This window comes from Anarhichas minor, unplaced genomic scaffold (assembly GCF_050575085.1).
Source record: "Anarhichas minor isolate MPS153535 unplaced genomic scaffold, ASM5057508v1 ptg000025l, whole genome shotgun sequence".
Lineage (NCBI taxonomy): Eukaryota > Metazoa > Chordata > Actinopteri > Perciformes > Anarhichadidae > Anarhichas > Anarhichas minor.
Window position 1 is genome coordinate 13,248,451 of NW_027466471.1, and position 13,894 is coordinate 13,262,344.

A 13,894-nucleotide genomic window follows, 5' to 3' on the forward strand; every position below is an offset into this window, starting at 1 on the left:
ATTCCATACAAAAACAAGTGTGAAGTGTAAAAACAGCAATCTGCTAAAATGTTGCAGAACAGCTTCGGGCAGCCCTATAGCAGGCTCATGTTGTCGCAGTCGATGTGCTTTTGTGAAATCATCATCCTCTCTCTAAGTTTTATGTAACATGTTGCCTAATGTGTCTACCCATCCATACTGCCTGTGAAATTCATTTTACAAAATCCGTATGCCACTTGTTTTATGACGCTGTGCAAATGCGTCACATTACTTAACATCTGAACGCAACCTACCATAATGAATGTCAAACCATTGTTCACGCTTAGGATTTGATGAGTGACAGAGTTCAACACATCAAACAGGCAGTGTGATGAAACTCTTCATTGACCCAGAGAATACAAGAGATGTGTACCCCATTCCTCACATTTCATAGCAAGAATCTCTGTGGATGCAAACAGACACAAGGAGGAAACCAAATGCACTGAAATGAAAACATGACAGTGACACGATGTGTTGTTGTTTTTTTATGACAAATGAGAAACAAGTCAGGTGAGGAGTAGCATACGTATTGAATACATGAATGCGCACATACACACACAGATCATCGAATAGGGAATTTGCAATGTACATTTTCTAGTTTTAGCCCCTTCCTTGGGCTCCTTCGGAAAAACTTTATGACATTGGAATCTATAAACAAGGTATTCATCTAAACAAATTCTGAATAGACATTAGTGTGCATCATAAATAAATAAGTAACATGGTATAAAGCGCAGTATGCACACTTGAGCATTAATCAATGAAAAGAAGGCAGCAGCAGTGCTTAGGAAGGGGCACACCATCAGTCATTAGTAAAATTAAATTAAAATAAAAAATTAGCATAAGCCTGCTCGGTATTACCACGGCAAGGATATATTTGTGACGAAGACAAGTGCAGATAGCTTACCTAAGAATAGTTATTATTCAAGGACACACATATACACACACTCAAATATCTGCATGGAAATTTCAGATCTCAGTTTATCAATATTTTTACAGCTGACCATTTGAATGACTCTTTCAAAGCAGGTAACAACACACTGGCGTACTTTACACCAAACACTGCTGTCTTTAGTACTTTGTGCACCTTTTTAATTTAGTCATAGAGGCCTCTGTAAAAGATTGTTCCACTGTAGTATATCTACTCACATGCTGACAATGAACACAAAAATAGAACATAACCTCGGTCCCCACATGAAAATAAAGGGAAAATATGCAGTAGGCACTTCTCAGGTATTTAAACTACATTTCCCACACACTATAGCCTCGTTTTCATTGCCCACAATCCTTTACGCCGCTCTGCCGCTCACAGGAAGAAGAAGGTCGCCGATAGCAACGTTTTACCGAAGCAGAGAAGAAACCAGGCTTTAATCATGCTGGGACAAGCTGTGAGGCGATTCACAACGTCTGCTGTTCGTTCTTCACACTATTCTGAAGGACCAGGGAAGGTGAGGTTATCTTATTAAAGCAGCATTTTTGTTTGAAATGTGATATTATCTATATTCGGCCTTGTGTGTATCCACAGCCTCACTTGGAGGTCATGCCTGTCATTTGACAAGAGCCTGATGCTAACAAAACTAGCCACAGGCATGTGCATTTTCTCCTATACAATGTTACAAAACAAATAAAGGCATTAGCAGCCTTATGGCATCAAGTGTGTATGTGTTGAAGGATACCTGGGATGGCGACCTGTTGGTTAGCAACATTAGCTTTGTGGCTAAGAGGTTGTTATGTGACAGCTAACTCCGTCAATGCTACCAAGTTAGCTGTAGCAAACACCTCAGCAAACCAGAATAAGACCGTTGAAGCTATCTGACATGATGCAGGTGTGTTGGTAAGACGCAGGCACATCCACAAACACTTACAGAATGTGAATGTTAACGAAGTTGCTCATTGAAATCACTTCCGGCTTTTTGCTGAATGTTAAGGTCACAGCTAAGCTAGATGCTAACAACAATCTAATCGGGCATTAAGAGTAACTAAGTTAACTGTATCAACTATGCACACTGCACTTCCTCTAGAATAAAATACAAAATAATAAAGCTTGTGGACATCACTAATAGCGTTTAGATACCCGTGACAGTGTATCCTGTTTAATGTGTATTCTAGTACACCACATTGATGTTTATGCTGGATCTTTGGGCTAAAGTTGAATGATAGGAGGAGCTCCTTCAGTTTAATGCAAAGTGTGTTTTGTCATTTAGTGGGATTGATTCATATTATACAAATTATTGCCACAGTGGCATTTTTTTTACAAAATGCAAGTCACATGAGGACTCATTACAGATTTAAAAGTTTTCTCGACCCCTGAGGTTTTTTGTAATTTCTTAATTTTTTTCCTGTGAACATTTGCTTGGTTCTTAAAAGGCATTCACATAAATTGCGTACCTACAGTGGCCTGTGTAAAATAGACATGACATATTTGGCAAGAAATAAAGAAAATGTAAAAGGTGCACTTCTGTCATTGAGACACTTCTCCCTCATTATTTTACAGGCAATCCTTAACTTTCAATGGCGTTTGTACCTTTAGTCAGTAATTTCTCACCCCGGCTGCCTTGTAATACTCTGATGTATTATTAAGCTCTTTGCACAGATATCCTGCATGTAGTAGTACTGATCATTTAGAATTAAACTGTAAAATAACTTGTTCTTAGCCAGGCAGAGATTTAAAATGTGTATCAAATGTAGAAGTAGAGTGCTTTCTAAGATCAGTGCAGTCAAAAATAGCCAAGTTAAATAGTTTAGTAAGGTCATCAAAAGAGTTCCATTAAAGTTCTTGGAGTTTCACTGAGTCCCAATACTCTCTCTCTCGCTCTCTCTCTTTTTACAGAATCTGCCATTTTCCGTGGAGAACAAGTGGCGTCTCCTCGGCATGATGGTGGTGTTCTTCGGCAGCGGATTTGCATTTCCCTTCATCATCGTCAGACATCAGATCCTGAAGAAGTAAAATGGACCAATGCTGCCAACAGCCTTCGAGGTAATTATGACTGCCGTCTTTATCTAAACATCTGCCTTCATTAAAATGTCAGGATGATGTGGCATTTACTTCAGCCTTGGTTTGAACAGTGACCTGAGACAATGACGGTGCTTCACTGAGGCTCTTTAGCCTTTTGCTCAGCGGCATATCTTAAACAAATTATCTGTATGTCTGTGAGTGACGGCAACAAATATCATGTGGGTTGATATCAACGCTGTGTTTAGATAAGCTTGCACTTTAGCAAGTTAATGTGACAGTTTATTGCAGACATTGATGTGTATCAGATGGGAGCAAGTCAGAGTTGTTGTCACATTTATCTTTACTGGCGTTAACTCTGAAATTGCTTTTCTGTCATCAGGTGTATGCAAGTCATCTAATCCCTTTTTGCCCTATTTTCTTGTTCTCCCTGCAGGTCGTCAGCCTGAACATGTTTTATCCATCAGACTGCTATCCATGTAGAAGAATGGGAATCTCTTCGTTTTCTTTGTAAATAAAGTATCCTCAAATATAACAAATGAGTCTATTCTTACAATACCAGAATATGTAATATGTGATTAAATGTATTCTATACATGACAAGCTGTGGACATATTTATTAATAACAATTTATTTTGTTATCGAGCCTGCTCTAAAACATGCTAAAGAACATGTTTATTATGGCTATTGAATCCAGACGGTACAACCTGAGTACCAGGTACTACCTTTGATTATGTAAATGCACATTGCAGGGAGGAAGTAGTATCCTATTCAGGGTCACTGGTGGGCTGGAGCCGGTCCCAGCCGACATTGGGCGGAGACGGGGTACACTCTGGACAGGTTGCCAGGCGATCAAAGGACACACATCCATTCACACCTACGGGTGATCAAGTAACCGAAGCAGCATGTCTTTGGACTGTGGGTGGAAACCTGGAGAAAACCCACATGAGAATTGTTGCCAGTCTAAAAACACTTAACTGCAACCATATGCAGGTTTTTAGTAGATGGCTACATATTCATATTATGTAGCCTGTTGGCATACAGAGAACACATTGTAAAAGTTAACAGAACCCATAACTTTATAAATTAAAACCATTTGTCACCAGCAACCCAAAGTGAATGAATAAAGTGGAAATTTGAATTCACTGTGAGGCTTGCATTAAAGAATCCAGCCCTCCTGCACTTACAGCTCTTCTGCTATTGTTCCTCATTCTATAGCTTAGCCATTTAGCTGAACTCTACTGAATAGCCTATTTTAGTTCAATTATCCCTATGCTTCTGGCTAGAACTATCCAAGGACAATGTATTAAAATGGGGAGGTGTAACTGCTCAGTTGGTGGGGAAAGGGAATGTAAAAGTGAAGTAGTTTTCAGTGGTCTGCTAAGGTTAGTTTTTCATTTCCTTGAGGTGTACAGCAAAGAGGTGCCTGGTTGGGCGCCCTAAATTCATAAGCAGAGACTTACGGGGACAAGCTGTAAGCATGAGAAACAACCTGGTGTATACCCTTTGCAACCCTCTGATCTCTCTCTCTCTCTCTCTCGTGCACACAACTCAGCAACGTGTAAACCTGTCAGGTGGTTTTGTGTTCTCTTGCATTCGTAATGATGTTACCTTGCGTGTGCCTTTGGGCTTCCTGGATGGAAGAGCATTCAGGTCGTACCGCTCTTGCTAGGCGGTGATAACGTTATCAGACATTTAATGGGGTCAACAAGTGGGAGCCGATCTTTCATAGGAGTGTTGTATTGTCCTCACTTAGAATAGGTTGACCTTTGTTCGTAGCTCAGGGGTAGGAAGAGAGGCTTTTCCGATCCAAACACTGCTCAACACAAACATGACACCTTGCGTTATCACAGCATACTAAATGTTTGTTACCAAAGCACATAATTAACACATGCATACATAAGACTAATATAGTAGTCTTATGTATGCGTTTTCTTTTTGCATGCACCTCAGGGTGATAATGCATCTCTAGACAGGAGATCAGGTGTAGTAGTGTCATTTCCATAAGTTTCTTTTAAGAAAAGAGAGGTGGAGAATGGGAAAACGTCAACACTGCATAATGCATGTAATTGTCATTCTGCTCAGCGATATAATCTCAGTAGCTTTTCTGTGTACCGAGGAAAATGCTCAGCCTTAAACAGCAACCCTTTCTCAGAATGGTCTTTCTCAGTATGGAATGAACCATCAGGATTAGGTGTGTAAGCCCGCTTTAGTTGATGTCCTTCAGCTCCTGACACGAGCCATACTTCATGCTTACTCTTTCTGAGTGCATCTCAGCGATCACTCTGCTCTGGGAAAAAAGGGAGGACTCGAGAGCCATCAAGTAAGCCTCATTGAATTGATATCCCGTCCAAAGTCTATCGTTTATCAAAAAAATCAAATCAATCAAGCGCTCGCTCACATAGGCTTGAAAGGTTGTCTCTGAAAATGAATGATCCTCATTCCTCACATCCATAATGTCAATTAAATGACAGTTATTTGATTTTTTTCCAGTAAAGAAGTTTGGTTCCATTTTGTTAGAGTAATAAACACGTGAAAGCTCCACTTTTCTGCTCTCGACTCTTGACAGTATGACTCTGACTGAACAGAAGTGAGAGCAGCTGCTTTACATTCTTCAAATGGTTTAGCTAAGGTGCTCCAGCACGCTTCAGCACTCAGAGGGCTAATTTAGGAATGTCCCCAACATTTGGACCCTTTTGCGGAAAAAGGGAGATTATAAAAAAACACCCATTTGCTCCCCCCCGAGAGTATAAATTTAGACTGGCATTGACACTTTGAGAGATCGAGTCACATTATCTGAGCATCCCAGAGTAAAAAAAAAAACATCCACTGAGCAGTGGGTACTTTTCTTTGTCATGAATGTTTCATCTATTCTCTGCCATTTTACTGCTAACTGGGGCTTTTAAGAGTCCAAGTTGATGCCAGACTCCGGCAGTGAGGACCAATTAGACACAATGGTGATATCTGGACAAAGACCAAGCCGCACTGCAGTGCTGGCTATCTGAAAAGTACATAAGGGTGTGATGGCACAGGGCATGTAGCAGGAGGTCCTATGGTGCCCACAATAGTCTACATCACACATTTTGGATGGGCTTGCCATATACACAGTGTGGCAGGCAGGAAGGAAGCAGGGGTGAGACAGAAAAAGAATACATTACAGGGGGATTACCGGCACCCAGTGTGCCAAGTCTCTCGCGGAGTTTGTCACGCTGCATTTAGTATGTAAGTGTGGGGGGAAATGAAAGAGAAGGGAGTGCTATTATGTGTGTGTGTGTGTGTGTGTGTGTGTGTGCGCGTTTTGTGTGGTTTTGCGGCTTCATCATAGTCAATATCTGGTCAATTCATTGTAATTGTCATTCCAAATGCTTTACGTTCCCTGGCACACAGGCACTAATTAAAATAAAGTGTAGTCATTAAAGATCAATTCCCTACCAGCTTATCAACCCTCTGTGAGGGTTTAACACCGTGCATATTCATGAAATGAACAGCTTACCTACAATTACTGCAGTTAAAGTCTTTACTGTACATATGGTAATGCCTCAGTTGCAGCCTCACATTTTATTTTTATTTTCCCTTTTATCCAACAAACTAATACAGTTTTATATGTTTGTGCAGTTATGCAAATCACCTTATTTGCAGTATGTGTGGCCATTCATTGCAGCCTCTGTAGAATGTTCAATAACTTTTCTGCATCTCACGTGTGGAATCTAATTATAGACTCATTTGCACTTCAGAGGAGAAGATAGTTGGCTTAGCTTGGTGTAAATCATGTGCAGCCATCTAATAAAAAGACTTAAACTTTTATTGAGTCTCTTCAGTTAGAGGCGCATTTCACATCCTGCCTCAGCGTTATAGTCAAACAATTACAATTACATGCAGTCAGTCGGTGTGTGAGGACTCATTAGTGATTGACGGTTGTATAAACATTTACTTACTCTGAATGAGAATGGGTGGCTGACAAATACTCCACAGGCTAAATTGCCCCTCTGGGTGAGTTGGCTGAGCTCTAATCAGCACTGTTGTAAACATCTTGGAAGGCAGCATTTCATTGTACCAACCAATCAATGCGTTACATCCAAAAGCAGGGACGCTCTGAATGTGGCCCGCCCATCATTTCAGCATGACGACAATAAGAAGGGAAAGCAGCTGTCTCCAGTCGAAGAACAACACCCTGACACTGCACTGTCTGTCAATAAAGTTTCAAGGACACGCTGAAGTCCCAAGTTTTCTGCTAAGCCCTACCTACCTTCTCTGTTTACCACACTCTACCTCAAAGATGCTGACTTGAAGAAGTGCAGAACTGTCAGTGCAGGAAGATGAAGTGTACATGCACCTCCCACTTCGTCAGAGTGCCTCAGCCAGGAACTCTGCACAATTAGTCCGGAACCTCCAGGGGATGACTGTTCATAGGAGATGAATGCACGCAGGGTACCGAGTCGACTCATATATGTGTATGTGTGCGTTTTCGTATGTCACAGAGAAATGAAGTGCAAGAGAGACTTTAATGTTTGATGGCATTTAAAAAACATTCTGCGAGAAGCACACGTCATTTTTTCAATATAGACAACCACGCCCTTTCTGTGCTACACAGGTTGCACTCTGCAACTTGTATCATTCATTAATGTTGCAGTACCTTTGCTTAGAGAAAAAGACCACCTCAAGGAGACCTGCCCCCTTTTTCCTTTCCTTTTTCCTTTCGGCAGCTCACAAAGACGTTGTGAAGCCAAAGTAGTTTTCACTTTAGTTTTTTTTTTGCACATTCAGTTTGATATGAAAATAACGGGTTCAGAGACCTGGCAGGGAACCCGGGTGGAGATCTGAAACGAGCATAATCTCAACATCCCCTCCAGCCCACTTTGGAACCCAGAGCGCTCTTCAGTTCAATAATGCAACACTACACGCTGCCAGAGTTAATAGCAGCAAGTTTCAGGGTGAAAAAGTTTTCATTTTAAATAATCATGCCCACTTCAGTCCACATTCTGCCACACCGAGCCTTATGTTAATGCCTCTGAAGGGTCGGATGTGGATGAATGTGCATTTTTCTCTCTTGTACAATATACAGTGCATTTTTTTTTTTGCTCTCTTCCTTCTCAATGAAAAGCACATATTTCTATCTTATGTCTGTAATAATATATTTGTTGGCATATAAATGGCCAGCTAAATCAAGAGGCTTTGAGATCTTTTGTCTGGGGCTCATGAATACTGTCTAGTTTTCAGGCCCCTGCGGCTGAACATCAAGTGATTTGAATTTGATTTGAATAAAAGTCCCTCAGTTTTGTATTATTCTGAAAGTTGCATGTCTAATTTAATTCATTGTAACAACTGACTAATCTAAGGCCGGCAATTTAAATCAGCCAAACATCATCTTTTATTTGCTGCCACTGCTGCTTCACAAAAACATAATAATTTGGCTGTCTTTTTATTGCTGTAAAGCAGTGCCGATCATCCACATAGATGCTCCATATAAATGTCAGCGGGCTTATTCACTGTAACAACCCCCTCTCAGACAGGGTTGGTTGGGTTCCATGTGGTCTACATAGAAGAAGAAAAAACGAACAGAGGAAGATATCTTTTTCTCTAATGAAGCATCTCCAGAGATGCTTTCTGTTGCGACGGAACAGTGCGAATGTAGTGTGGGAATAAGGTCTGACAATGTGAGACTACTAGAGATGGAAAGTGAGAGGGATGGCAGAAAAAAAAAAAGGAGGGCACAGTTGATCATTTGTTGTTGTTTTCTCTGCCATGGGTTTCTTTCCTCCCACAGATAGAGAGAAAATATTTGAACCTTTTTTTTCTGGTCCGGAAGCTGTTGCTCTCCAGTGGTCTCCCTCCCTTGTTACTCTCACTGGAGAGATTCAACCCACGGCATTTCACACACACAGAGGCATTCGCCACAAACCTACTTATTTACATGCACATTTGCACATGTATAAACCCTGAAACAGATGTGCAAACATTGTTCAAGTGCATCCACTGGAACACTACTGAAATATGCATACAGTATTCACACAAACCCTAGCACACATCCATGAGTCCAAATACACAAAATCTGTCATATTTCTGTTAAAGCTATACAGCCAAACTCAATTTTAGAGAGTACATCTATCTAGCCTTTATTTGCAAAAATGACTGTATAGACTCGGCCGACTAAATGCAGCTGTTGTCCAATCAGCAGTTCTCCCTAAAATTGGTGCCAAATATGCAGGCTAGCAACGTCTGCAAAGTCTTCGCTTTACAATATGGAAAATAGTTGAATGTTGCTCATGCTATTTTTACTTAGAGACAAACAACAGAGAAATATTGACGCATATACAGTACAGAAATGGATAAAGAAGCTGCACAGGTTCGGGAACCATGTCTTCACCATTGGGAACAAACACTGTCCTGAAGTCTGAGAGTCAGCACTTTTATAGTTTTTGCGACTTTGTTTAGCATATTTGTGATATTTCATATGTGGTTCTGCAGTAGTCTCCCAGGACAGAGATGCAGAGGTAGAGAGGCCTCATAATGGTGCACTGTTGTACAGTCGGTGGGTAGCATGATAGCGCCCCCATCTGGACCAAAATAAACTATCAGGCTGCAGCGTGCAATGAGCTTCTGGGAGACTTGCAGTGCCAAGGTTACAGCTGTCGCATGATTAGAAAATTACTCTGCTGTAATCAACGCTCTTTAGAGTTTTAACAACTTTTGCGTTGTTTTTTGACTGTTTGTCCCACATGATTGTCCCACATGTATAATAATGATGTATAATAATGTATAATAATGATAAGTAACTCAGTACAGGTCAAACTCATTATATGAAGCTCAGAGTGGCACAGTAAGAGTCCATACAAACACAATTTCATCTAGCATGTTTGTTCAGTGGATGCAACAATAAATGTTTCCTTTGAAGGTGGGAACAGAGCTCCAACGGAGATACAATAAAAGCCACAAAGGCAGAAAGAACTGACTGCAGGGGGAAAATGAATGAAAGGCTTGTACATCGCAGAGACATGGAGGGAAAACTGGGGCAGAGGAAGGCACGGGGTGCTCCGATTGGTTTGTTTCTCTGCAGACCACTCTCTTCCAGGATGTTCTTTGGATGCCACAGAAGTTTAAATAAAATAAACAGGCACAATTGAGTTCACTTGGGTCTGTGAATGGTGCCTTTCAAAGCCTCGCTGAACCACATGGCGCTCAGGACCTCAGCCACAATGCCTCCCTAGACTAACTCAATATTCCAAATATAAAAGGACCAAAAACCTCTTTTATTCTTTTATTTTGTGGATCCTAAAGAGGAATAGATATTTGTTGTAGAAAATAGATGGTATTTTGAATGTGCCACTGCATGTGGCACATTCCCTGTGGTACTTTCAGCATGAAATAACCCTGCAGGTGGACATTTTTCTGAACATCCTTCAGATCTGCTGTCAATGATAGAGTTCTGTTTGGTGAAGAGTAAAACTTTGTTTTTACAGCAATTACTCAAAGTTATACTAAGGTAATTACCTTTCCCTTTTCAAAAGGATAAAGACAACTTTCTTTTGAATATTATCTTTTTAGATCTCTCGACTTTTAGCGTGCAGGTTAATCAAGTGAGAATTACTGTTATCCTATTCCTCTTTGCAGTTACAAAGACATTTTTGGTGTGTGTGTGTGTGTGTGTGTGTGTGTGTGTGTGTGTGTGTGTGTGTGTGTGTGTGTGTGTGTGTGTGTGTGTGGAAGTCTTAACAAACAAAACTATCCCACTGTTCCGGAGCGTCTTCACTCTGATAGGAGAGGCCAAGATATCCAATTAATAAGAGAGGTCAAAGTTAACTTTCCACTGCCTGATCCAATCACAGGAGGTGCCCCAGTTAATTTGGTGAACAAAGTCATGGCAGGGTTGGGTGGCCACTTAGGGAAGGCGAGGCGAAGGAGAAGAGATGGATGAGAGGAGGCATGATAAGGACTGAGGGAAAGATTGGGGCCTCCTGACAGCTCAGCTTGCATGGCAAATGAGGAAGCTGACTGAACAACATTTACTGAATCTGCAATGAGCACGATCAGACCACTTTAGGAGAAGCAGTGTGCTACAACAGAAACCAAAATCAAAAAAACTTTTGTGACAACCAGAGATAGATAAGTCCTGCAGTGTTTAATGCCACGGTGGAATGAGTGTTTGTGCATAAAGTCTTCAGGTAAATGTCATTCCACATTTACAGTTTTGTCAAGACTCATAGTTCAGCCCTGTGTTTGTTACACAACAACATCCTGTCTGCAACATTTCTTCTCAGTCCGGAGCAGTTGGACATAGAGAGGAACAGCTTTCAGATGTGACATGCCGCTCTTTCTATTTCGGAGTACCCACATGGATACACAATCAAAATCATCACTCACTTGACTCTACCCAGGCAGCCAGTGACTCTTCACTCTGCAATGGAAACTTCTGAGCTTGCAAAAAACATTGATAGATGTTGCCACACTATAGTACATAATACACACACCTCATTGAGACTGAAAACCAGTCTCAACTTTGACAGGCAGCCATGGACTACGCCCAAGCACATCCACTGTTCCTAAATTCATATACAGACAGTTTTGCCTCAGGAAGCTGAGAAATATTCCCTTCTGCTCGATTTTTTTTTCTTCTCTCTCTCTCTCTCTCTCTCTCTCTCTCTCTCTCTCTCTCTCTCTAACCCTGCATCCGCTATCTTCGTCACATCTTTCACACTTTGGTTTATGAATCCAAACTGACGGCAGGCAGACTTCTTTTCAAACTTTGAAAAAAGTGACTCTGAATAGAACATGTAGCCCTTCGGCTCCTGGGGGCTCTGAGACTCCAGAGCTTTCTTGAGTGGTGCATTTCAAAAGTGGAGAAAATAAAACTATTGGAAGCAAAGAAGGTGGAAAAGAAACAATATATATATATATATATTCCAAGAATTCAAATAATGATAACCTTAGAAAGCAAAGGTAATAAAGTGATTTATGCAAGTTGGAGATAGTATTTGTCTAACAAAAAGAAATCCCTCGCAGAACTTTAGCCACACATTACCAGAATTTCACTGCTGTTTCATCATTGCCAGTGAAGATCTAAACTCGTTAATCTGATAGTTATAAGCTCTTAAAGAAGGCATTCTCAGCACTATTATCTTGATGCAATGTCATCATATCATAGAGTGCCCTTATTCTGAATAAATGTTTTCATCTACTTGAAAAGATTCCCCTATGGCTATATCATACTATTTCATTACTTCGGAGTAATTTTCACAGGAAAGAAAATGAACGAAGTATGTAAGCTTAATTCGATGCAGCTATGGTCTTTTAGAGTTTGAAATTGAATTTCACCTACCTTCAAAGTCTGGTAACACAATTAAGCTTAGTTCCTTGGCTTTAAATGTGATTTTGTTCTCAAGTGTCTTTGTTCTGAATGTCTTTTCTTCTACGTTAATTGCATTTTCAGCGGCTGTTGTTCAGCAGTGTAAAATGGGCATTCATGACACCTAACTTGGGCTGCCCTGCTGTCAAATATACCTCACTGCAAAGTGATATTAATGCCTTTGTATTTTTTGCTGAATGGAATCTGGGTTAAAGCAAACGTCTATACTTTTAATGCTAGATATTTTCTATGGTTCATTAATTTCGCTTTTCTTAGTAAGATGCCAAAAAGGTCTCTTTAAGTCAGGCTGAATCGCCTGCTTTACAGAGCAAGAAAAGATGGTCTAATTAAACTATAGCCCTCCGTAACTTAACCTCTGACTGATAGTTTAATGAGTTACTCACATGGAACAGGTTTGATTTATATTCCATTTATTCATGGACACATACATTTGAAAAATATAGGTTGGCTCACCACAGTCTTGACTTATGGCATTGAGGCAATTAAAGTCTGTAAAAGTGAGAGTTAATATTTGTTAAAGACTTCCTCCTTAGTATAAGAGCTACAGTATAACACTTAATCCTTTACAGTCATGCTCACAACAAGTACATGGATAAACGTTCCTGCACATCTTCTGGGAGTGAATGGCTCTTAAATTCAGGGTGAGGAAGGGGACAGACACAAGAAAAGTACAAGCAAAACAATGAGGAGTCTGTTGGGTTTTGTAAATACATATTATAGCCGAGTATCCGGCTAATCAGTCCGTGCAAGCCCAGTGTCCCTGGAGACTGCTCAGCAGCCATCTGTGAGTGAAGCAGAGAGAATAAGCAACAGGGGGTTTGGGGAGTCTAGAAATGCTGAATTAAATCTGCACTAGCAGCTGCAAGAGGAGAAAAGTAAGATGTGTTGAGCTGGAAGCAAAATACATAAAATAAGAAGTAAAAAAAAAAACCTGCTTTTGTGTTGGTGAGAAAATAATGCATAAGTGTCAGCATGCCAAGGTTTCTCAATGGAGGAGAAACACTTGTTAGACTTGCAAAAAAAGGTTAAAATGTTAACTTTATTTCTCATTTCCATCACAAGGCTATACGCTTGTTTATTAAACATGCATGAGTGTCGCCAGGACAGATTCATCATGAAAGAAATGCAAAAACTGAAACTTTATGAAACGATGCCACACAATGCATTTAGCAGCAACTGTGCCCTCCTCTAAATAAGGGGACTAAATGATTGTATGAGTGACTGAGTGAGGGAATGACTGATCGAGGGAGAAATGGAGGAGGGAGGGAGGGGGTCAGTGAGTTTGGGAGGGAGGGAACAGACTGCTCTATCATCTCCACCCAGACACCGCTGGGATTTAGAGTGAGAGACAGTATAGAGCGGTGGAGAGACAAATCGCTTCTCTTGACCTTTGAGCGAATAGCCACATTGTAATAATCCACAGAGGGGGTTTATCCATATTATTGGGTTTTTCACTTTCGCTACCGAAAAGTACTCTTCCAACATGCTGCTCAGGGAGATAAGGATGGAAGCATGGAGCTCTGTACTTGATCATGTTTGTTGGTGTTTGATCTCTTAGAGCTCTGG

At 40.7% G+C, this 13,894-nt stretch overlaps 1 protein-coding gene across 1 annotated transcript; it reads left to right on the forward strand.

Moving 5' to 3' along the window:
- Window positions 1-1,303: 1,303 nt before the first annotated feature.
- Window positions 1,304-3,507, forward strand: cox7c (cytochrome c oxidase subunit 7C). The gene is made up of 3 exons (XM_076099538.1): window positions 1,304-1,463; window positions 2,846-2,992; window positions 3,405-3,507. The coding sequence occupies exons 1-2, from the start codon at window positions 1,389-1,391 to the stop codon at window positions 2,960-2,962; spliced, it is 192 nt and encodes a 63-aa protein (XP_075955653.1). The 5' UTR covers window positions 1,304-1,388; the 3' UTR covers window positions 2,963-2,992; window positions 3,405-3,507.
- Window positions 3,508-13,894: the final 10,387 nt, after the last annotated feature.